This window comes from Coregonus clupeaformis, chromosome 36 (assembly GCF_020615455.1).
Source record: "Coregonus clupeaformis isolate EN_2021a chromosome 36, ASM2061545v1, whole genome shotgun sequence".
Lineage (NCBI taxonomy): Eukaryota > Metazoa > Chordata > Actinopteri > Salmoniformes > Salmonidae > Coregonus > Coregonus clupeaformis.
In genome coordinates this window covers 12851201-12873754 of record NC_059227.1, presented here as the reverse complement: position 1 = coordinate 12873754, position 22554 = coordinate 12851201, and the positions used below count along the sequence as shown (strand labels likewise).

The following is a 22554-nucleotide window of genomic DNA, read 5'->3' as shown; positions in this document are numbered from 1 at the left end:
GTGCATAGAGTTGTGTTGAACTTTGAAATCAATGGTTTTTGTTAAGTATACATTTGAAAGTGAAAAATCTGAGTTACCCATCACCATGGAATTGCCCCTAACCAGATACAACAACTGGCCTCTTTTACAACTCTGGGAAACCGAGCCAGTCTTTCACAAATGTAAACAAAGTTAATGTATAATATTTTTATGTTTCATCAACTGTTATGTTAAGACCTACGTGGCTATGGAATGATGACGCCCAGAATGCAATTACAGGCCAATTCAGATATCAAGCTTAACCCAATGTGATCAAAGTTAAACTAGGTAACAAACTGTACAAGTCCAAAACAAGTAAACGACTATGTATTAAGAACTTGCTGTTTCCTTATTCTACCAACAACTACTAGACCTTGCTGTTAAGCCTTCGGTTAGGAAGCCACATATTTTCAAGCCAATAGCTTATTTTCAATTGTTATGAAATTGAATTGAACCACCGCTTCATTGATCTTTAACAACTTTTTGCGGAAGGGGCCATGAATCCACACACTAATATGTTGCCAAAAGAAAGGTTTGTCTTGAGAAGATGTGTCAATTCACCATTTAGGACTTTAAAAGGTCATAATATTTGCAAACTATATAGAAATGTTACTACATCACTGCCATACACAATGGTTAAAAACTATATCGCTAAGACGGTGCAGATTGGTGATCCCTGAATGTCACCTCGTCAAGGGGGGGAAACCGTTTGGACCTGAGATGTTAAGCAAGTGCTTTTGAGATTGATTGTTGTCTTAAGCGCCATCTGTCCCAAATAGGGTTGCAAATCCCGGAACCTTTCCTAAAGTTCCTAGGTTTTTCAGAAATCCCAGTTGGAGGATTTCCAGTAAAACTGAAGGGAATCATCAAGGAGGGAATACTTCAGCTGGGAATCCTCCAACCGGGATATCTGAAAAACCTGTGAGCTTTGGGAAAGTTTTGTAACCCTAGTTTCAAACCACCATAGACTTGGATAGCTGCTGTTGTCGATTTCTGTGGAAATGGGGGTGTTTTGAAGAGGTCTGGCCAAAACAGGCATACGGAAAAGAGGGGTCTGTCTAACTGTTGGGCCATGTCTCTCAGCTTCACAGGTTAAAAAGAGCAACCATTTTTCTTCAAGCGTCACAGACGGTGCTGGTATCAACAAAACTCTTCCGCCCCCGCAGTCAGGTTCAAAACAACAAGGGGATCGCAAAACACAGCGCTAAGGGCTCAGGGTGCTGTTCCAGGAAGCTGGTTCAAGTAGCACGCTAAACTTCCACCTACATGTTACAAGCTAGGTTTTCAGTTTCCCAAAACAAAACTCCCATTGAACCTACTCAAAAACACTGTCTGAGATATACATAACGCTCTTGATCTTATAACCAATATTGGTGAAGCCTTCCTGCTAACCCGCACGTATAATTGTGAGAGCAATTGTCCACCAGAGGGTTCTCACAATTTCACAATTAATTATATAGTGGTTACTAGTGTTATTACAATGCTCAGTATCATGATACTCAGAAGTATCATAGTATCATGATATTACAATACTTTCGAGTATTGTGATACTGAGTATTGTGGTGCTGGTATTGTGACAACATTAGTTACTGTTATAAATCTACCCAGTGTAGAGGTAGGTCATATTCCCATGGTAGTTAAAAGAAGCCTCTATCAAATGTACAACTTCATGTGACCTCATAGAGCACACACTACTGTAGTGACTCCCCTGGATTCAATGCAATGCTTACAACTTATCTAATTGCCTCTGCTAACTGAACTGTTGATTTGTTTCTAAATCAAACCATGATCAAACTACCAGCTATCAAGTATTGCTTAGAGAAGTGTTTCCCAATCCTGGTCCTGGGGGACCCAAAAGGTGAGCAGATTTGTGTTTCACCCAGCACTAACTCACCTGACCATCAAGCCATAATAATTAGTGGAATCAGGTGTGTTAGTGCTGGGCTGGGATAAAAATGGGCACCCCCCTCACCCCATGATTGGGAAACACTGGCTTCGAGGCTGAGTAGACCGTGGAGAAAGTAAGCAAGGCTTGCCTGGACCAGCTGCGGTAATCAAACAGACTCAGCAACGTCCGACATACGTAACAAGCCCTGGCGCTGACTAAGCAACAACATTTTTGCATTCCTGGAACATGATCCAATCAACGGTAGACGAGCAGCTCCGAACGAGAACGCTATCATGTAGCTATCTACACTGGACCTCTCTGTGAGAAAAGGTAATACATTTACAGTGAAAACTAACAACGAAAAGTGCTGCTGGCCACCAGCATATGGCAAGTTTTAGAGGAAAAGTAGTTAAGACCACGTATAAAAAAAATAAGAATTAGACAAACCTCCGAAAAATAACAGTTAGTAACGAGAAAAAATGGTCGCCCTGGGGACAACATATGTATATGGGCAAAGGCGAAGGTGAAGGGGTTGGGAGTAGATTGAAGTTGTCCCTAACCACTGACAAAGGATCAGATTTTTTCTCCATCCCCCTAATGGTATAGATTAGGCCTATGGGTTAGGGTCATTGATCCCAGATCTGTGGTTAACTGCAACTTCTACCTCAGGCTGAAGGGTACAGGGACCGGGACAGGTGTTGGGTGGGTTACACGTTGGTAGAGATCTTGTACTTGGGCGACATGTTGTTGTGGAACCAGATGAAACTGAAGATGACGCCCATGGTCTTGGGGATGCTCTCGTCATAGGCGAAGGTCATAGCCTCGTGGAGGGGCACCTTGACCACCTCGATCAGCTCGCCCTCCTGTGGCTCGCCCCCGCCCTCACCCACACAGTTCTCGTCCGACACCTCGGCGTAGAACATGGTCTGCTTGGCGCCCGTCACGCCTACGCCGGACCTGCCGAGAGAGGTTACACACACACACACACACACACGGTCAAAGGTCATGTGACGGGTGTGTAAGCCTACTTGCGCCAGGTTAGCATTTCACACTGCAATGCGAAACACATAGAGCGAAGCAAGCACAGCTAGGGCACTAGCCCTTCCGACAGCAATAACCCTACAACTAAATGTTTCTTCTTACCACAACTGTATAAAAATGACCCATTCTATGCTAGTTCCTACTTCGCATACTTTTTTTCAGAGTCTTGGATGGGTGCCCATTTTTTCCACCAGCCCAGCACTAACACACCTGATTCCACTAATTATTATGGCTTGATGGTCAGGTGCGTTAGTTAGTTTTGAGTCTCCCAGGACCAGGATTGGGAAACACTTTTCTAAGCAATACTTTGATAGTTTCATAGCTAGTAGTTTGATCATGGTCTGATTTAGAAACAAATCAACATTTCAGTTAGCAGAGGCGATTAGATAAGTTGTAAGGATTGCATTGAATCCAGGGGTGTTGTTGCAGAAATGCCTTCTTGAACTTGTGAACTTTCATGTCCCTTAATTACAAACTTGTATGGGATCCGTAAATATGAATGTTAACCTCTTAAAGGATCGGACTCTTTTTTTTCCAATTTTCGCCTAAAATTACATACCCAAATCTAACTGCCTGTAGCTCAGGACCTGAAGCAAGGATATGCATATTATTAATACCATTTGAAAGGAAACACTTTGAAGTTTGTGGAAATGTGAAATTAATGTAGGAGAATATAAACGTTCAATGCAGCATAGCTTCCCAATGTTACACCAATTGTCGTGTATGATATAGATATACCACTACAAAGCTCTGGATCTGAACTTTGTAAAATTGATTTTTTTTTAAATGACATAAGCTCACATATAGGTGGGCAGACACAGTTTAAACATTTTAACCTTGACAAGCATTCAACAGGAACGTGATCAGGATGGCACAGGAAACAATATTATACTGGTTTGGTGGTAAGTCAATTTCCATAATGCTTGAACAGAGAATGGTGTCAGCAAAGCAAGAAAAAGTGTAAAATATGTATTAAATCAGTGTTACAAAAATAAGTGTTTAAATTTTTACTCTGGAATCAATTGTCCCAGTTTACGGCTGAGACCACACACACAGACACCATTCGTTTGTCTGGCGCTTGTTTTGCCACTATGGAAGAATTCAAACATCCATTGTTAGCCAGTCGGGCACCCAAAGGGGCTGGGGCCTGTGGGTGCATGTCACCACGGAAGCACCCAGAGCACAGTGTTTCGAGCTAAGTACTTTTGTCAAGCACTCCCTCATAGGGGGCCATGGGGTTAGCCATGGGGGTTAAGGCGATACCCATCTAATAAGACGGGAAAAAACCTACACATAACAATGCCGATAAATACACCACCACAAGTCGTGGAGCTGGTGGAGTCAAATCAAAAGGCATGTTTGGAGAACGGAAGTCTTCACTCTCCAGGTGGAGGAAACATAGGCAGAGAGGGGGGATGTGCGGCTGCGTATCTCAGCTTTTTTCCGCCGCAGTGTTTTACAGTGTCAGAGTATTAACCGTTGTTTGTTTTTTTTGGGGGGGGGATGGATCAGCTTAATATTGCAGATAGATTGTATCTTCTATCAATGTAATTGTCTGCATCACTTCCAATCCCCCATGTTTTTTTTTTTTTTATATATATATATATATATTCCCCTTTATTACTTTTCAACCCCACCATCCTTTCCCTACTTGGAGTAAATTAGTGAACAACAACGCCCAGGCCTCTACTTCCGGTCTATAATTACTATCTACACCTTATGGACAGAGTTAATTTTACAATAATTATATATATATATATATATATATATATATATATATATATATATATATACACACATATATATATATATACATACTATTAACCGTTGTTTGTAATTGTTTGAAACTGTCTTTGGACATCATGATGGATGGATAGTTGGTACTCCAAAGGCCCTGGTTACCATCTCCTTTTCAAGGGGGGAGAGAGATATACAGAAGACAGCCCTATTTGGTAAAAGACCAAGTCCATATTATGGCAAGAACAGCTCAAATAAGCAAAGAGAAACAACAGTCCATCATTATTTTAAGACATGAAGGTCAGTCAATACGGAACATTTCAAGAACTTTGAAAGTTTCTTCAAGTGCAGTTGCAAAAACCATCAAGCGCTATGATGAAACTGGCTCTCATGAGGACCGCCAGAGGATAAGTTAATTAGAGTCCAAATTTGAGATTTTTTGTTCCAACCGCCGTGTCATTGTGAGACGTGGTGGGCTGAACGTATGATCAACGCATGTGTATTTCCCACCGTAAAGCATGGAGGAGGAGGTGTTATGGTGTGGGGGTGCTTTGCTGGTGACACTGTCTGTGATTTATTTAGAATTCAAGGCACACAACCAGCATGGCTACCACAGCATTCTGAAGCGATACACCATCCCATCTGGTTTGGGCTTAGTGGGACTATCATTTGTTTTTCAACAGGACAATGACCCAACACACCTCCAGGCTGTGTAAGGGCTATTTTACCAAGAAGGAGAGTGATGCAGTGCTGCATCAGATGACCTGGCCTCCACAATCCCCCGACCTCAACCAAATTGAAATAGTTTGGGATGAGTCAGACCGCAGAGTGAAAGAAAAGCAGCCAACAAGTGCTCAGCATATGTGGGAACTCCTTCAAGACTGTTGGAAAAGCATTCCAGGTGAAGCTGGTTGAGAGAATGCCAAGAGAGTGCAAAGCTGTCATCAAGGTAAAGGGTGGCTATTTGAAGTATCTCAAATATAAAATATATTTTGATTTGTTTAACACTTTTTTGGTTACTACATGATTCCACATGTGTTATTTCATCGTTTTGATGTCTTCACTATTATTCTACAATGTAGAACATTTATAAAAAAATAAAGAAAAACCCTTGAATGAGTAGGTGCGTCCAAACGTTTTAATGGTACTGTACACAGCCCTGATTGGCAGATAGGATCATCTAGACCCCTCAAACTCAACTCTGGACCTTAAAGCCAGTTCCACAGGGTACACCAGGTAGGTGCAATTAATTATCAGGTAGAACAGAAAACCAGCGGGCTCCGGACCTTGTAGGGTAAGAGTTGAATACCCCTGGTCTAGACTCTCCGTTGGGACAGACGTGAACTAGCTAAATTGATTCAGTAGCTAGCTTTAGTAAGTTTATAACTTACATTTATTTTTTATTTTATTTTTACATACTGGTAACCAGAGTCGTTTAAAAGGAATTCAAGACATGGGTGACTAGTTAACGTTAGCTTGGTTTTCTCTGTGTGTTTCATACTGTGGGAGGAGGGGTTGGTTCGTTGACAGAGAGCGATGGCTAGCTAATATGCTAACTATTCTAGTTAGCTAACTAACTGGCTGAATAAGTTGACGACGTACTCAGTCAAACTGTCAAAACGAACCCCAAAACTTTACACAACGTTAGACACGGACACGAATGATCTGTTTAGCGTGTTAACACACTATTGGTAGTTTGTTGTAACGGAGTATTGGTGCTAAACCGTGTGTTATTGGAAGCTAGCATGCTAGTTAGCTATGGCGTCATAGGATACGGTGGCCTGGGCGGTTTTCACGGAAGAATACTGTACCAAGTTAGCTAGCTGAATAAACAAAGTTAGAGTCTATTCCTAGAAAACATTGAACCGCTGTAGTTTACAACAATTATAATTTCTAAAGTGGAAGTTGGGAGTTATATTTGAGTGTTTCAGTGAAAGGTAAGTGAGGGAGGCCCTGCTCTCTCGCTTTCCCAGATGTTTAGTTAATTTTATTCCGATCTCTTTTGCATTATCTCCTCTCTGCACAGGCCATACAAACGCTTCACACCGAGTGGCTGCTGCCACTCTAATCTGGTGGTCCCTGCGCGCACGACCCACGTGTAGTTCCAGGTCTCCAGCAGCCTCTGGAACTGCCGTTCTGCGGCCAACAAGGCAGAGTTCATCTCAGCCTATGCTACCCTCCAGTCCCTCGACTTCTTGGCGCTGACGGAAACATGGATTACCACAGAAAACACTGCTACTCCTACTGCTCTTTCCTCGTCTGATCATGTGTTCTCGCATACTCCGAGAGCATTATTATTATTTTTTTGTAATTTAGTAGACGCTCTTATCCAGAGCGACTTACAGGAGCAATTAGGGTTAAGTGCCTTGCTCAAGGGCACATCGACAGATGTTTCACCTAGTCGGCTCGGGGATTAGAACCAGTGACCTTTCGGTTACTGGCACAACGCTCTTAACCACTTAGCTACCTACCGCCCATCTGGTCAGCGTGGCGGTGGCACAGGAATCCTTATCTATCCCAAGTGGACATTCTCTCTTTTCCCCCTGACCCATCTGTCTATTTCCTCCTTCCTCATTTGAATTCCATGCTGTCACAGTCACTAGCCCATTCAAGCTTAACATCCTTATCCAGGTTCCCTTGGAGAGTTAATCAATGAAATGCTCAGTCTGACCGTGTGGCCGTGTTGATACAAATTTTTATACAATTACATACAGTACCAGTCAAAAGTTTGGACACATCTTCTCATTCAAGCATTTTCCTTAATTTTTTACTATTTTCTACATTGTAGAATAATAGTGAAGACATCAAAACTATGAAATAATACATATTCAATAATGTAGTAACCAAGAAAGTGTTAAAAAATCTAAATATATTTGAGATTCTTCAAAGTAGCCACCCTTTGCCTTGATGACAGCTTTGCACACTCTTGGCATTCTCACAACCAGCTTCATGAGGTATTCACCTGGAATGCATTTCAATTAACAGGTGTGCCTTGTTAAAAGTTTATGTGTTTCAGCCAATCAGTTGTGTTGTGACAAGGTGGGGGGGTATACAGAAGAAAGCCCTATTTGGTAAAACACCAAGTCCATATTATGGCAAGAACAGCTCAAATAAGCAAAGAGAAACAACAGTCCGTCATTACTTTAAGACATGAAGGTCAGTCACTAGCCCATTCAAGCTTAACATCCTTATCATTTATCGCCCTCCAGGTTCCCTTGGAGAGTTCATCAATGAGCTTGACGCCTTGATAAGTTCCTTTCCTGAGGATGGCTCACCCCTCACAGTTCTGGGTGACTTTAACCTCCCTACGTCTGCCTTTGACTCATTTCTCTCTGCCTCCTCCTTTCCACTCCTTTCCTCTTTTGACTCACCCTCTCACCATCCCCCCCTACTCACAAGGCAGGCAATACGCTTGACCTCATCTTTACTAGATGCTGTTCTTCTACTAATCTCACTGCAACTCCCCTCCAAGTCTCCGACCACTACTTTGTATCCTTTTCTCTCTCGCTCTCCTCCAACACTACTCACTCTGCCCCTACTCAGATGGTAATGTGCCACCGCAACCTTCGCTCTCTCTCTCCCACTACCCTCTCCTCTTCCATCCTATCATCTCTTCCCTCTGCTAAATCCTTCTCCCTCCGATCTCCTGATTCTGCCTCCTCAACCCTCCTCTCCTCCCTTTCTGCATCTTTTGACTCTATGTCCCCTATCCTCCCGGCTGGCTCGGTCCTCCCCTCCTGCTCCGTGGCTTGACGACTCATTGCGAGCTCACAGAACAGGGCTCCGGGCAGAGCGAAAATTGAGGAAAACTAGACTCCCTGCGGACCTGTCATCTTTTCACTCCCTCCTCTCTACATTTTCTTCCTCTGTTTCTGCTGCTAAAGCCACTTTCTACCATTCTAAATGTCAAGCCTCTGCCTCTAACCCTAGGAAGCTCTTTGCCACCTTCTCCTCCCTGTTGAATCCTCTTCCTCCTCCCCCTCCCTACTCCCTCTCTGTGGATGACTTCGTCAACCATTTTGAAAAGAAGGTTGACGACATCCGATCCTCATTTATTAAGTCAAATGACACCGCTGGTCATGCTCACACTGCCCTACCCTATGCTTTGACTTCTTTCTCCCCTCTCTCTACAGATGAAATCTTGCGACTTGTGATGGCCGTCCGCCCAACAACCTGCCCGCTTGACCCTATACCCTCCTCGCTTCTCCAGACCATTTCCGGAGACCTTCTCCTTATCTCACCTCGCTCATCAACTCATCCTTGACCGCTGGCTATGTCCCTTCAGTCTTCAAGAGAGCGAGAGTTGCACCCCTCATCAAATAATCTACACTTGATTCCTCCGCTGTCAACAACTACAGACCAGTATCTCTTTTTATTTTCTCTCCAAAACTCTTGAGCGTGCAGTCTCTAGCCAACTCCCTTGCTGTCTCTCTCAGAATGACCTTCTTGATCCAAACCAGTCAGGTTTCAAGACTGGTCATTCAACTGAGACTGCTCTTCTCTGTGTCACTAAAGCTAACTCTCTCTCCTCTGCTCTTATCCTTCTAGACCTATCTGCTGCCTTTGATACTGTGAACCATCAGATCCTCCTCTCCAACCTCTCCGAGTTGGGCATCTCCGGCGCTGCTCACTCTTGGATTGCATCCTACCTGACATGTCGCTCCTACCAGGTGGCGTGGCGAGAATCTGTCTCCGCACCACGTGCTCTCACCACTGGTGTCCCCCAGGGCGCAGTTCTAGGCCCTCTCCTATTCTCTCTATACACCAAGTCACTTGGCTCTGTCATATCCTCACATGGTCCCTCCTATCATTGCTACGCAGATGACACACAATTCATTTTCTCCTTTCCCCCTTCTGATAACCAGGTGGCGAATCGCATCTCTGCATGTCTGGCAGACATATCAGTGTGGATGTCGGATCACCACCTCAAGCTAAACCTCGGCAAGACGGAGCTGCTCTTCCTCCCGGGGAAGGACTGCCCGCTCCATGATCTCGCCATCACGGTTGACACCTCCGTTGTGTCCTCCTCCCAGAGTGTAAAGAACCTTGGCGTGACCCTGGACAACACCCTGTCGTTCTCCACTAACATCAAAGCGGTGACCCGATCCTGCAGGTTCATGCTCTACAACATTCGCAGAGTACGACCCTACTTTACACAGAACGCGGCACAGGTCCTAATCCAGGCACTTGTCATCTCCCGTCTGGATTACTGCAACTCGCTGTTGGCTGGGCTCCCTGCCTGTGCCATTAAACCCCTACAACTTATCCAGAACGCTGCAGCCCGTCTGGTGCGGCACCTTCTTACCAGCAGGCTCTGATCAGACCCTACACCCAAACGAGGGCACTACGTTCATCCACCTCTGGCCTGCTAGCCCCCCTACCTCTATGGAAGCACAGTTCCCGCTCAGCCCAGTCAAAGCTATTCGCTGCTCTGGCACCCCAATGGTGGAACAAGCTCCCCCACAACAGCGGAGTCACTGACCAGCTTCTGGAGACACTTGAAACACTACCTCTTTAAGGAATACCTGGAATAGTATAACAGTAATCCTTCTACCCCCCCCTCCCCCATAAAAAAATAACAATGAAATAGGGCTGTTGTCCTACTGTCTATCCTAAGTTGAATGCACCAATTTGTAAGTCGCTCTGGATAAGAGCGTCTGCTAAATGACTTTAATGTAAATGTACAAAATACCTTGTGTACCCTTCAAAGTAGGAGGACACATATGCAAATAAAAGATGACTGGTCATTGCTCAGAATAATCAGATCAGATTGTGTTGTCATGCTGTGGACCAAAAAACTCCATCCCACCTGAACAGGCTGAAATTCAAGGCAAAAAATTAAAAAAAGAAACGCTTACACTAAAAGGGTATTCTCATAATTTTCACAATTTCATTGTTAATTTCGACCTCAGTGTGGATATATCATACAAAAACAGGAAAATCACATTTCACTGCACTGCTCCTTTAAACGAGTCAACATGGAGCAAGTCACCACTTGTACCGCGATAGACAACGCAAAGATTCTGTCTGTGTCAAAGTGGAAGGAGATAAAAGTGTAAACGAATAGCTAAGTTATTGCTAAGTTACAGATGCAGATACGACTTCAGCAAGTTATTTTGCCGTAGGTTCGTGGGTGGACAGGGAAATGCAAGCAAATGATCATGCAAAGCTGGTCTGTCCTTTGAACTCTATGTGAACACCAAGGTTCCCATCGCTCCGTTTGTTTTTTGGGGGGGATAGTGAAGAATCACTTTCGTTATGTATTTTAAGTGATTTATTGACAGATAAATGTGAAACTGAGTGGGAGATGGGAGAGGAGACAGTCAGAAGGGAGCACACAGGGATTGAACATTGGTCTCCAGCAGGGAGCCACACGTGCATGGAGCCAAGAGTGTTACCAACCAACCACGGCTCCTCACCCCATGGCTCAGTTGATTGGATCGAGGTGCTTAAGCCGGGGTGGGGGGTGGTTCCAGTGAATTGTTAGGGTGCATTCACACTAAGCAACGCTGGGTAAAATGACAGCGCCAACTCAATGTATTTCAATGGGAAGGTGTATTGGAGTGGTGAAGGGGTAGGTGGGTCAGCTTGCTTGAGATTGCGCTAAACGCACATCAAACTCTGCATCAAATTACACATACTCCTCCGTCAGCTCTGCATGGGACTGCGTTGCCAGTGTGAATGCAACCTGACCCTAGATTCTGAGCTTCTCAGTCACTCATATGTTTGTCTATTGTGAAGAATATGTGCCACGTAACACCTGAATGCATGCATGACTCCTTTCTATGTGCACCAAAATTACGATCTGTTTCTCTGAATTGCTCTGTGAAAGCCTAACACTAAGATCGTATTTTATAACTGAGCTAGTCATGTTGGCAATAGAACAAACTTTCAAATGATGCCCACCTGACCCGGATTGCCCACCTGACAGTAATTGTGTGATGGCGGGGATGCAGGGCTGTGTTTCAAACAAAACAACTACAAGTGTGCTTCCTCTAGTCCCTCAACAGCAGAGCTAGGAGGGCTCAAAAAAGCATCTTCTAGTTTAAGTCATAAAAGTGCATTGAAATTACTTAGAAACTGTGCACACTTTGGAGATGTGTGTGGCCACGGAGACACCAGTTAGTCCTCTCACTCAAACCCTTCTAATTGTTTTTGTCGCATGTTGCACCTACTCCACATTTTCCAGGAATATTCTTATCATGTTACTAAATGTATCAAGAGCATTTTCAGATTTCGTTATCAACAAATACAGTGGAAAGTACAGTAAATGTAAAATGCACATAAAATCAAAAGTACAATGAATTCAGTCTTGTGTTAGGTGAACTGTTGTGTCCTCAAACTTGGTCCATTTTTCCATGTTCCCTTTCAATTGCTACCATGCTTATGCATTTTCATATTTATTTTGTAAGAAACATTTACATTTAGCTCGATCCTTATAGGCAAATTCCCACAAGTGTACAGTCGTGGTCAAAAGTTGAGAATGACACAAATACTACTTTCACAAAGTCTGCTGCCTCAGTTTTGATGATGGCAATTTGCATATACTCCAGAATATCATGAAGAGTGATCAGATGAATTGCAATTAATTGCAAAGTCCCTCTTTGCCATGAAAATGAACTTTAATTCCAAAAAAACATTTCCACTGCATTTCAGCCCTGCCACAAAAGGACCAGCTGCCATCATGTCAGAGATTCTCTCGTTAACACAGGTGAGAGTGTTGACGAGGACAAGGCTGGAGATCACTCTGTCATGCTGATTGAGTTAGAATAACAGACTGGAAGCTTTGAAAGGAGGGTGGTGCTTGAAATCATTGTTCTTCCTCTGTTAACCAGGGTTACCTGCAAGGAAACGCGTGCCGTCATCATTGCTTTGCACAAAACGGGCTTCACAGGCAAGGATATTGCTGCTAGTAAGATTGCACCTAAATCAACCATTTATCGGATCATCAAGAACTTCAAGGAGAGAGGTTCAATTGTTGTAAAGAAGGTGTCAGGGCGCCCAAGAAAGTCCAGCAAGCGCCAGGACTGTCTCCTAAAGTTGATTCAGCTGCGGGATCGGGGCACCACCAGTGCAGAGCTTGCTCAGGAATGGCAGCAGGCAGGTGTGAGTGCATCTGCACGCACAGTGAGGCGAATACTTTTGGAGGATGGCCTGGTGTCAAGAAGGGCAGCAAAGAAGCCACTTCTCTCCAGGAAAAACGTCAGGGACAGACTGATATTCTGCAAAAGGTACAGGGATTGGACTGCTGAGGACTGGGGTAAAGTAATTTTCTCTGATGAATCCCCTTTCTGATTGTTTGGGGCATCCGGAAAACACCTTGTCCGGAGAAGACAAAGTGAGCGCTACCATCAGTCCTGTGTCATGCCAACAGTAAAGCATCCTGAGACCATTCATGTGTGGGGTTGCTTCTCAGCCAAGGGAGTGGGCTCACTCACAATTTTGCCTAAGAACCCAGCCATGAATAAAGAATGGTACCAACACATCCTCCGAGAGCAACTTCTCCCAACCATCCAAGAACAGTTTGGTGACGACCAATGCCTTTTCCAGCATGATGGAGCACCTTGCCATAAGGCAAAAGTGATAACTAAGTGGCTCGGGGAACAAAACATTGAAATCCAGGAAACTCCCCAGACCTTAATCCCATTGAGAATTTGTGGTCGATCCTCGAGAGGCGGGTGGACAAACAAAAACCCACAAATTCTTACAAACTCCAAGCATTCATTATGCAAGAATGGGCTGCCATCAGTCAGGATGTGGCCCAGAAGTTAATTGACAGCATGCCAGGGCGGATTGCAGAGGTCTTGAAAAAGAAGGGTCAACACTGCAAATATTGACTCTCTGCATAAACTTAATGTAATTGTCAATAAAAGCCGTTGACACTTATGGAATGCTTGAAATTATACTTCAGTATACCATAGTAACATCTGACAAAATATCTCATAACACTGAAGCAGCGAACTTTGTGAAGAGCAATACTTGTGTCATTCTCAAAACTTTTGACCACAACTGTAAAGGGTTACTGAGGGTCCTTTGGGCATATCAGAAAGGTTGCCTTCTCTCACGTAAAATAAAGATTCTGAATATTATATAATTTTTGGCCATCTCAGAGAGATGTTCTATCGATTCCCGGGGTCATTTCATATTTTCATGTTTATCTGAGCTCTTGTCAATCACGCAGGCAGAACTACAACCGGTCTGACATAGCATTGTGATAAAGCCACTCTCACAACACTGGAAGTTAATAGGAAGATTACTTTTAGATTGCGAAAAACTTCTATCATACATGTCAGATTTCTGGCCAATGTCATAACCCAGGAGGTTGTCTTCTCTTGAATGAGCCATTGATTATATTTTTGCAATATTTCTACCTTGAAACATTTGTAATATAACAGAGGGACTACCACATTTCTCTTATGTCTGCCACTTCAGTCCAACATTCAAAATGCATGGTGCCGTTGCGAATGTCAGACCTCACTCTGCGAAACACACGATCTACAGGTTGAATATGGCGAGATTGTAGACTCCTAAATTGATAGCTGTAAAACCACCTAAACAAACTGCACTAACTAGCTACTTCACATGCTGATATTGACTTTGGTATTATTGTGTGTAGCTACGTTTGCTAGCTACTTATCTAGCTAGCTAGCTAGCCAGCCCATAGAGAGCATTGCGGGTTTTGTAGTCGACTTGAGTGAGCTGCAACAGATTTCCACAACAATTTTCACGTTGCAACCAACCTTATTATAACGACAAAATTAAACATTTGTTCACAACCCATCATTTTTATGCGAGTAAAGTCAAACTGTATAAAAAGAAAATCAAGACGGCTATGATGGAAAAAATAAGTTTCGGTACAATTTTATAAATGACGACAGATCATTTGTTCGACCATTTATTTGTTCGACATGGTGGGATCTTTTTGTGTCTGTAAAATTAATTATGCGAGAAATGGCGGTGGAAACGCCTTTATGTGCAAATATTGATATAATAACCATCATATCGAAGTAAACTTGGGAGTCACGCGATGATATGGTGTGTGGTCCTCCCAATATGACTCAGGAAAGCATGCAGTTTATTAGGCTACAGATAAATAAAGTATGATGAACTTCACAGGGTGGTGAAAGTGCACAGTGCCGTTGATGCCCCTTTACAATAAATATTGAGGGTCTGGTGACATGATGATCGATGCTTGACTGCCGTTTGACTAATACAAATATTCCCACTCTTGTCCGTAATAATCTCATCATCTAGACTAGTCCACCCGCACAGCATCTGTGAGCTGTTGGCTTTAGCGCACGTGGAAATGCGAATATTTTCTTTATGTGGATTTTTGAATATTCGCATGAAAATCTGTCGTCAATTGGATGGAAACCTAGCTACATATGAGTGTTATTTCACATTGTAAATTATAGGAATGAGTGGTTTTGGGTGGATTTTTCCTTTAACTAAACCTAAGAATTATCGGCCCCTTGGGCTAAAGGAAAAAACAAGACATTCCACATTTCTTTTCTCCCAAGTTGCAGGTAAATCTTAGACTTAGTTTGTGTGTGTGTGTCTGCATAGACGTTGCATATCCGCACAATGTCTATACGTATGTATGTGCATATGCATGCATGTGTGTGTGCTCGTATGCATATGCATGTGTGCGCCTGTATGAAGCTATGGGTGTGTGTGTGTGGAGCCACACCGTGTAGGATGAACACGCCCCTAGACACTGATCTTGGCTCAGTTTAGCATTTTCCCCACTAATGGTTAAGGTTAGGATTAGGGGAGGGGAAGCTGATCCTAGATCTGTACACAGGGGAAACTTCACCTCGAAGCCATACGTACACACACACCTGTACGAGGTGATCCTCCGCAGCTTGGCGACTGGCACGTCGTAGCCGCACTCCTCCAGCACCTCCTGCCTGGCGATCTCCTCCAGCGACAGGTCAGCCTTGTCCACCAGGCCTGCGCATAGTTCGTAGGTCATCCCCACTGAGCCTGGGGGCTGGGACGTCTCCCCGCCCCCCACCGTAGCAGCAGTCTCGCCTCTGGGGGTCTCCGGGGCTGCAGCCGCAGCCCACTCTTTCTCCTCCGCCGCCTGCTCGGCCGATTCAGGTGCCTTGGGCTGGGTCCTCTCCCACTCGCACATGTACACGGCTGCAGAAGGAGAGCGGGAGGGAGGGTGGAGAGAGTGAGAGGGGTAGAGCTAGATAGCAACAGATATTACAGTTTAGTGACATCGACTTGAGGCCTATATACCTTTTTCTCAGTGATGTATCGTTCCATTCACTTCTCGACAATTGAGACTGTGCTAATGGTGCAGTTTATTTCAAAATCAAAGTCTACGTTTTAATTCTTCAAATAAGCAACAATTGTGAAATAATAAGTGTCTGACAAACTTTGTTTCTGTGAACTGCATGTTTAGTAAAATCATACCCCTATAAAATCATGAAAAGCATAACCCCAAAAAACCTCACTGGTGGAAAACACAGTAATAAGAGACAGTAATAATATATATATTTTTTCTTTAAATTTGTATTGCTTGACATCTGACTGCATCGTTAGGAGCTAGCAACATAAGCATTTCGCTGCACTGCCATAACAACTGCTAAACTGTGTACGCAACCAATAAACTTTGATTTGATCTTCCAGTTTGATTTCACACAGACACAAACACACCTTGTGTCTGCACTCAATGAAAAAAACCGACATTGGATGCATTTGTTTTTTTCCACCTCACCTCCAAAAACAATGCTGCCTTGTGTAATAATGTGCAAAAGGCCCCTGTTACTATGCCAGGCAGGGAACATCCTTTGTTTGCCGCTAAATGGCTGGGGACAGTGCGACACCGCAGTGCACTCCACAGAATGGAAGGAAGGCCTCGCATTGAAAGTCTGTGTCCCAAATGGCACCCTATTCCCTGTATTGTGCACTACTTAGGACTCTGGTCAAAAGTAGCGCGCTATGATGGTAATAGGGTGATATTTGGGACGCAACCGGTTACTTTTTTCCCCTTGCTTGAGGAACAATGTGTCAAAAAGGGTCAGCCATTGTTTGGATGCCATTGTGCGGCGACAAAATCTCTCGAGCTTTTTGATCAAAGGCTGATTTGTTTCAATAAAGTGTACAGTGAGGGGAAAAAAGTATTTGATCCCCTGCGGATTTTGTACGTTTACCCACTGACAAAGAAATGATCAGTCTATAATTTTAAAGGAAGGTTTATTTGAACAGTGAGAGACAGAATAACAACAACAAAATCCAGAAAAACGCATGTCAAAAATTTTATAAATTGATTTGCATTTTAATGAGGGAAATAAATATTTGACCCCTCTGCAAAACATGTACAGTGAGGGAAAAAGTATTTGATCCCCTGCTGATTTTGTTCGTTTGACCACTGACAAAGACATGATCAGTCTATAATTTTAATGGTAGGTTTATTTGAACAGTGAGAGACAGAATAACAACAACAAAATCCAGAAAAACGCATGTCAAAAATGTTATAAATTGATTTGCATTTTAATGAGGGAAATAAGTATTTGACCCCTCTGAAAAACATGACTTAGTGCTTGGTGGCAAAACCCTTGTTGGCAATCACAGAGGTCAGACGTTTCTTGAAGTTGGCCACCAGGTTTGCACACATCTCAGGAGGGACTTTCTCCCACTCCTCTTTGCAGATCTTCTCCAAGTCATTAAGGTTTCGAGGCTGACGTTTGGCAACTCGAACCTTCAGCTCCCTCCACAGATTTTCTATGGGATTAAGGTCTGGAGACTGGCTAGGCCACTCCAGGACCTTAATGTGCTTCTTCTTGAGCCACTCCTTTGTTGCCTTGGCCGTGTGTTTTGGGTCATTGTCATGCTGGAATACCCATCCACGACCCATTTTCAATGCCCTGGCTGAGGGAAGGAGGTTCTCACCCAAGATTTGACGGTACATGGCCCCGTCCATCATCCCTTTGATGCGGTGAAGTTGTCCTGTCCCCTTAGCAGAAAAACACCCCCAAAGCATAATGTTTCCACCTCCATGTTTGACGATGGGGATGGTGTTCTTGGGGTAATAGGCAGCATTCCTCCTCCTCCAAACACGGCGAGTTTGGTTGATGCCAAAGAGCTCCATTTTGGTCTCATCTGACCACAACACTTTCACCCAGTTCTCCTCTGAATCATTCAGATGTTCATTGGCATACTTCAGACGGGCCTGTATATGTGCTTTCTTGAGCAGGGGGACCTTGCGGGCGCTGCAGGATTTCAGTCCTTCACGGCGTAGTGTGTTACCAATTGTTTTCTTGGTGTCTATGGTCCCAGCTGCCTTGAGATCATTGACAAGATCCTCCCTTGTAGTTCTGGGCTGATTCTTCACCGTTTTCATGATCATTGCAACTCCACGAGGTGAGATTTTGCATGGAGCCCCAGGCCGAGGGAGATTGACAGTTATTTTGTGTTTCATTTGCGAATAATCGCACCAATTGTTGTCACCTTCTCACCAAGCTGCTTAGCGATGGTCTTGTAGCCCATTCCAGCCTTGTGTAGGTCTACAATCTTGTCCCTGACATCATTGGAGAGCTCTTTGGTCTTGGCCATGGTGGAGAGTTTGGAATCTGATTGATTGATTGCTTCTGTGGACAGGTGTATTTTATACAGGTAACAAACTGAGATTAGGAGCACTCCCTTTAAGAGTGTGCTCCTAATCTCAGCTTGTTACCTGTATAAAAGACACCTGGGAGCCAGAAATCTTTCTGATTGAGAGGGGGTCAAATACTTATTTCCCTCATTAAAATGCAAATCAATTTATAACATTTTTTACATGCGTTTTTCTGGATTTTTTTGTTGTTATTCTGTCTCTCACTGTTCAAATAAACCTACCATTAAAATTATAGACCGATCATTTCTTTGTCAGTGTGCAAACATACAAAATCAGCAGGGGATCAAATACTTTTTTCCCCTCACTGTATGTGTGTGTCACCCTATCTCGGAAGTCGGAAGTTTACATACACCTTAGCCAAATGCATAAAAAAAAGAAAATCACAATTCCTGACATTTAATCCTAGTAAAAATTCCCTGTTTTAGGTCAGTTAGGATCACCACTTTATTTTAAGAATGTGAAATGTCAGAATAATAGTAGAGAGTGATTTATTTCAGCTTGTATTTCTTTCATCACATTCCCAGTGTGTCAGAAGTTTACATGCACTCAATTAATATTTGGTAGCATTGCCTTTAAATTGTTTAACTTGGGTCAAATGTTTCGGGTAGCCTTCCAAAAGCTTCCCACAATAAGTTGGGTGAATTTTGGCCCATTCCTCCTGACAGAGCTGCTGTAACTGAGTCAGGTTTGTAGGCCTCCTTGCCTGCATACGCTTTTTCAGTTCTGCCAACACATTTTCTATAGGATTGAGGTCAGGGCTTTGTGATGGCCACTCCAATACCTTGACTTTGTTGTCCTTAAGCCATTTTGCCACAACTTTGGAAGTATGCTTGGGGTCATTGTCCATTTGGAAGACCCATTTGCGACCAAGCTTTAACTTTCTGACTGATGTCTTGAGATGTTGCTTCAATATATCCACATATATACCAACTGATGCTGCCACCACCACCATGCTTCACTGTAGGGATGGTATTGGGCAGGTGATGAGCGGTGCCTGGTTTCCTCCAGACGTAACGCTTGGCATTCAGGCCAAAGAGTTCAGTCATGGTTTGTATGAAAAATGTATGCACTCACTAACTGTAAGTCGCTCTGGATAAGAGCGTCTGCTAAATGACTAAAATGTAAAATATAATGTTTCATCAGACCAGAGAATCATGTTTCTCATGGTCTGATAGTCAATTAGGTGCCTTTTAGCAAACTCCAAGCGGGCTGTTATGTGCCTTTTACTGAGGAGTGGCTTTCGTCTGGCCACTCTACCATAAAGGCCTGATTGGTGGAGTGCTGCAGAGATGGTTGTCCTTCTGGAAGGTTCTCCCATCTCCACAGAGGAACTCTGGAGCACTGTCAGAGTGACCATCGGGTTCTTTTTTGTTACCCTTCCCCAGATCTGTGCCCCGACACAATCCTGTCTCGGAGCTCTACGGACAATTCCATCAACCTCATGGCTTGGTTTTTGCTCTGACATGCACTGTCAACTATGGGACCTCATATAGACGTGTACCTTTCCAAATCAGGTCCAATCAATTGAATTTACCACAGGTCCAATCAATGTCTCCATAACATGGGACAGCAGCATTGGCTGTGACTGTATGTCCGTTTGGTGTGTTCGTTAGTATGAGGTGTGTGTGATAGCTTGTGTGTGTGAGTGAGTGTGCATCGCCTGGTAGACAGCTAGTGATGGCTGTTCAACAGTCTCATGGCCTGTTTTTTAGTCTCTTTATCTTGGCTTTGATGCACCTGTACTGTCTCGGTCTGTCGGATGGTAGCTGAGTGAACAGTCCGTGGCTTGGGTGACGGAGGTCCTTGATGATCTTCTTGGCCTTCCTTTGACACCGGGTGCTGTAGATGTCCTGGAGGGCAGGCAGTGTGGCCCCGGTGACACGTTGGGCTTCCGCACCACCCTCTTTAGAGCCATGCGGATGAGGGCGGAGCAGTTGCCGTACCAGGCTGCGATGCAGCCCGACAGAATGCTCTCAATGGTGCATCTGTAGAAGTTTGTGAGGATCTTTGGGGTGATCTTTGGTTGGCATCTCTCTAAGGTAAGAGCGCCTTGCCTCACAAATAGTGTAGCATGCCTCCACGTGTGTGTGTGTGTGTGTGTGTGTGTGTGTGTGTGTGTGTGTGTGTGTGTGTGTGTGTGTGAGAGAGAGAGCACTGCTCTGCTTATGATACATCAAATGGAAGACGGACGAGATCTGCATCTGCACCTCACCCCTTTGTAACCTGCGCCAAAACGATTACTGATGGCACCTCCCCATGGCTTTACCAACCTTCCCTAGACTCAGTTAAGCGGGTGAGATATGGGCCCCATTCCATTTTGGTCCCTATCCCCTACCCATTGACCCAAACTCTTCAGGGTTTACATATCTAAGAGGAGTGGTACATGTAAGCACCCAATCCTTCTACATAGGCTGTGGAGCATTCCCCATATTATCACAAGCAGCTGAAAATAATATATTATTAAGCGCCTGTTTTCCCCCTGATCTGTCCACACCAGAGTTGGGTTAAATTCCATTACAATTCCATTTAAATTCACAAAGAAATGTACTTCCTGAATTGAAATGGAATCGACCCCAACCCTGGTGAACACCAAAGGGGTGGCGGGAGCTGGAGGTAGGCGTTAGCTGCTGGAATGGAACAGGGCCACATGCCACGGGATGACTAATGGATTTTAAAGCCTCGATGGGGCGGTGCACCAGCCGGGCGGAGAGAGTCCGTCAGCATTTTTCTCAGTAATAGACAAGCCTCGACAATGCCAGACAGATCCCAGACCACGTGGCAGGGGACATATTGTTGCACTTGACACACTCAAGTGGGAGTTCAGCATAATACACAGGTGTTGGCTAAGAAGCTCGGAATGTGACAATAGCAGGGTTTCCCCACAGGGATAAAGCAAGGTTGTGGTGGGTTCGAATCAGACCCACGCCCTACTAACACACTTTCTACGCCTTACTTTCCTGCCCTTTCCTGTCCCTCTTCACTGTCTAATACCTATTTTAAAAAATGTGAATTTCCAGTCCTTAGAAGAAAAAAGAACGCTATCCTTGTGGATAAAACATGATTTGATTGGTCGAGCAAAAAGGAAGTTGGGGGTATTACCTGGGCGGAACTGCTTGACCAAGACGAAGCAGTGCGAGGTGGTGTTGAAGATCAGAACCGAAACACTGGAAAGAAAAGGGAGCAGAGAAAAATAGTTTATTCAGTTTGATTCATTCATTATTTTTCGGGGGATGAGTAAAAGTGAGAATCACAGAGGTTTATTGATTCAAAATCATATTGGTTAATAAACGAAATAAACTATATTACATGACATCATCATATACAGCGGGACAACTTCCTGCTTACAGAAATCAACAACAACCGAATACATATCTGCCCAGACTGCCCCCATCGCTTCTTCCCAATGTAGCCATGCGATGGCACAAATTGGGAAGTATATTCGCTACTTAGAATTACGTTGTTCTAGTCTGTAAGCAGGTAAGCACCCTGCTATGTTGATGATACTTTTGAGCGTTAAACCCTTTACACTCGTACCCATATACGGGTTGAAAATGGCGCCTAAATTGGAACGTAGTGGCTTCAGAGCTCGGTCTCTACGCTTCACAGCGCTGTATGGGTTTTGACTGACAGCCGTTCTGAACTTGAGAACCACGCACAACAAGAAGTTGCCCCAATTCCTCGCGGTAATTTGGCAACTTTAGCACATTTTTTGTAGTCTGAATCAGGGAAATTATGTAAATTAAGAGGACTCTTAATTTTGAAAGATGAGATGTTGAGGCGCATGTCATACAAGCAAGCCAAACACCCGTGAGTCCAAATGTGCACTTCACATTTTCATATCATAAAACTCATATACAGTGTCAACGTTTATGATCACTATGTTTGATGTACAGTTACAAGATGAAATGTTGTCATACCCTGGGTTGTTCTGAACAGAATGAGCATGTTTGTCTACTGTGAAGAAAAGTCACCGCGGCACATGCATCTGAATGCACACATTACTCCTTTCTATGCGCATCAAAATTACAATTTGTTTCTCTAAATTTCCTTGTGAAAGCCTCACACTGTAAGATCGTATTTTATAACTTAGCTAGTCATGTTGGCAGTAGAACAAGCTTTTAAATCATGCCCACCTGACCCAGATTGCGATTTATAATGGACAGTTTTTTGATTGCGTAAACAACAAACAGTAACTGTGTGATGGCAGGGACGCAGGTTTGTGTTCCAAACAAAACAACTACAA

General features: G+C 43.9%; 1 protein-coding gene across 1 annotated transcript in view; it reads right to left on the bottom strand.

The window, feature by feature from the left end:
- Positions 1-22554, bottom strand: part of nudt14 (nudix (nucleoside diphosphate linked moiety X)-type motif 14) — a 76407-nt gene continuing 53853 nt past the window's right edge. Inside the window, exons 3-5 of the mRNA XM_041865422.2 lie at positions 21411-21475; positions 15526-15829; positions 1-2863 (exon numbers count right to left, since the gene is read on the bottom strand). Of these exons, the coding sequence (XP_041721356.1) occupies positions 2614-2863; positions 15526-15829; positions 21411-21475 (619 nt within the window). The 3' untranslated portion in view covers positions 1-2613. The remainder of the gene's footprint in view (positions 2864-15525; positions 15830-21410; positions 21476-22554) is intronic.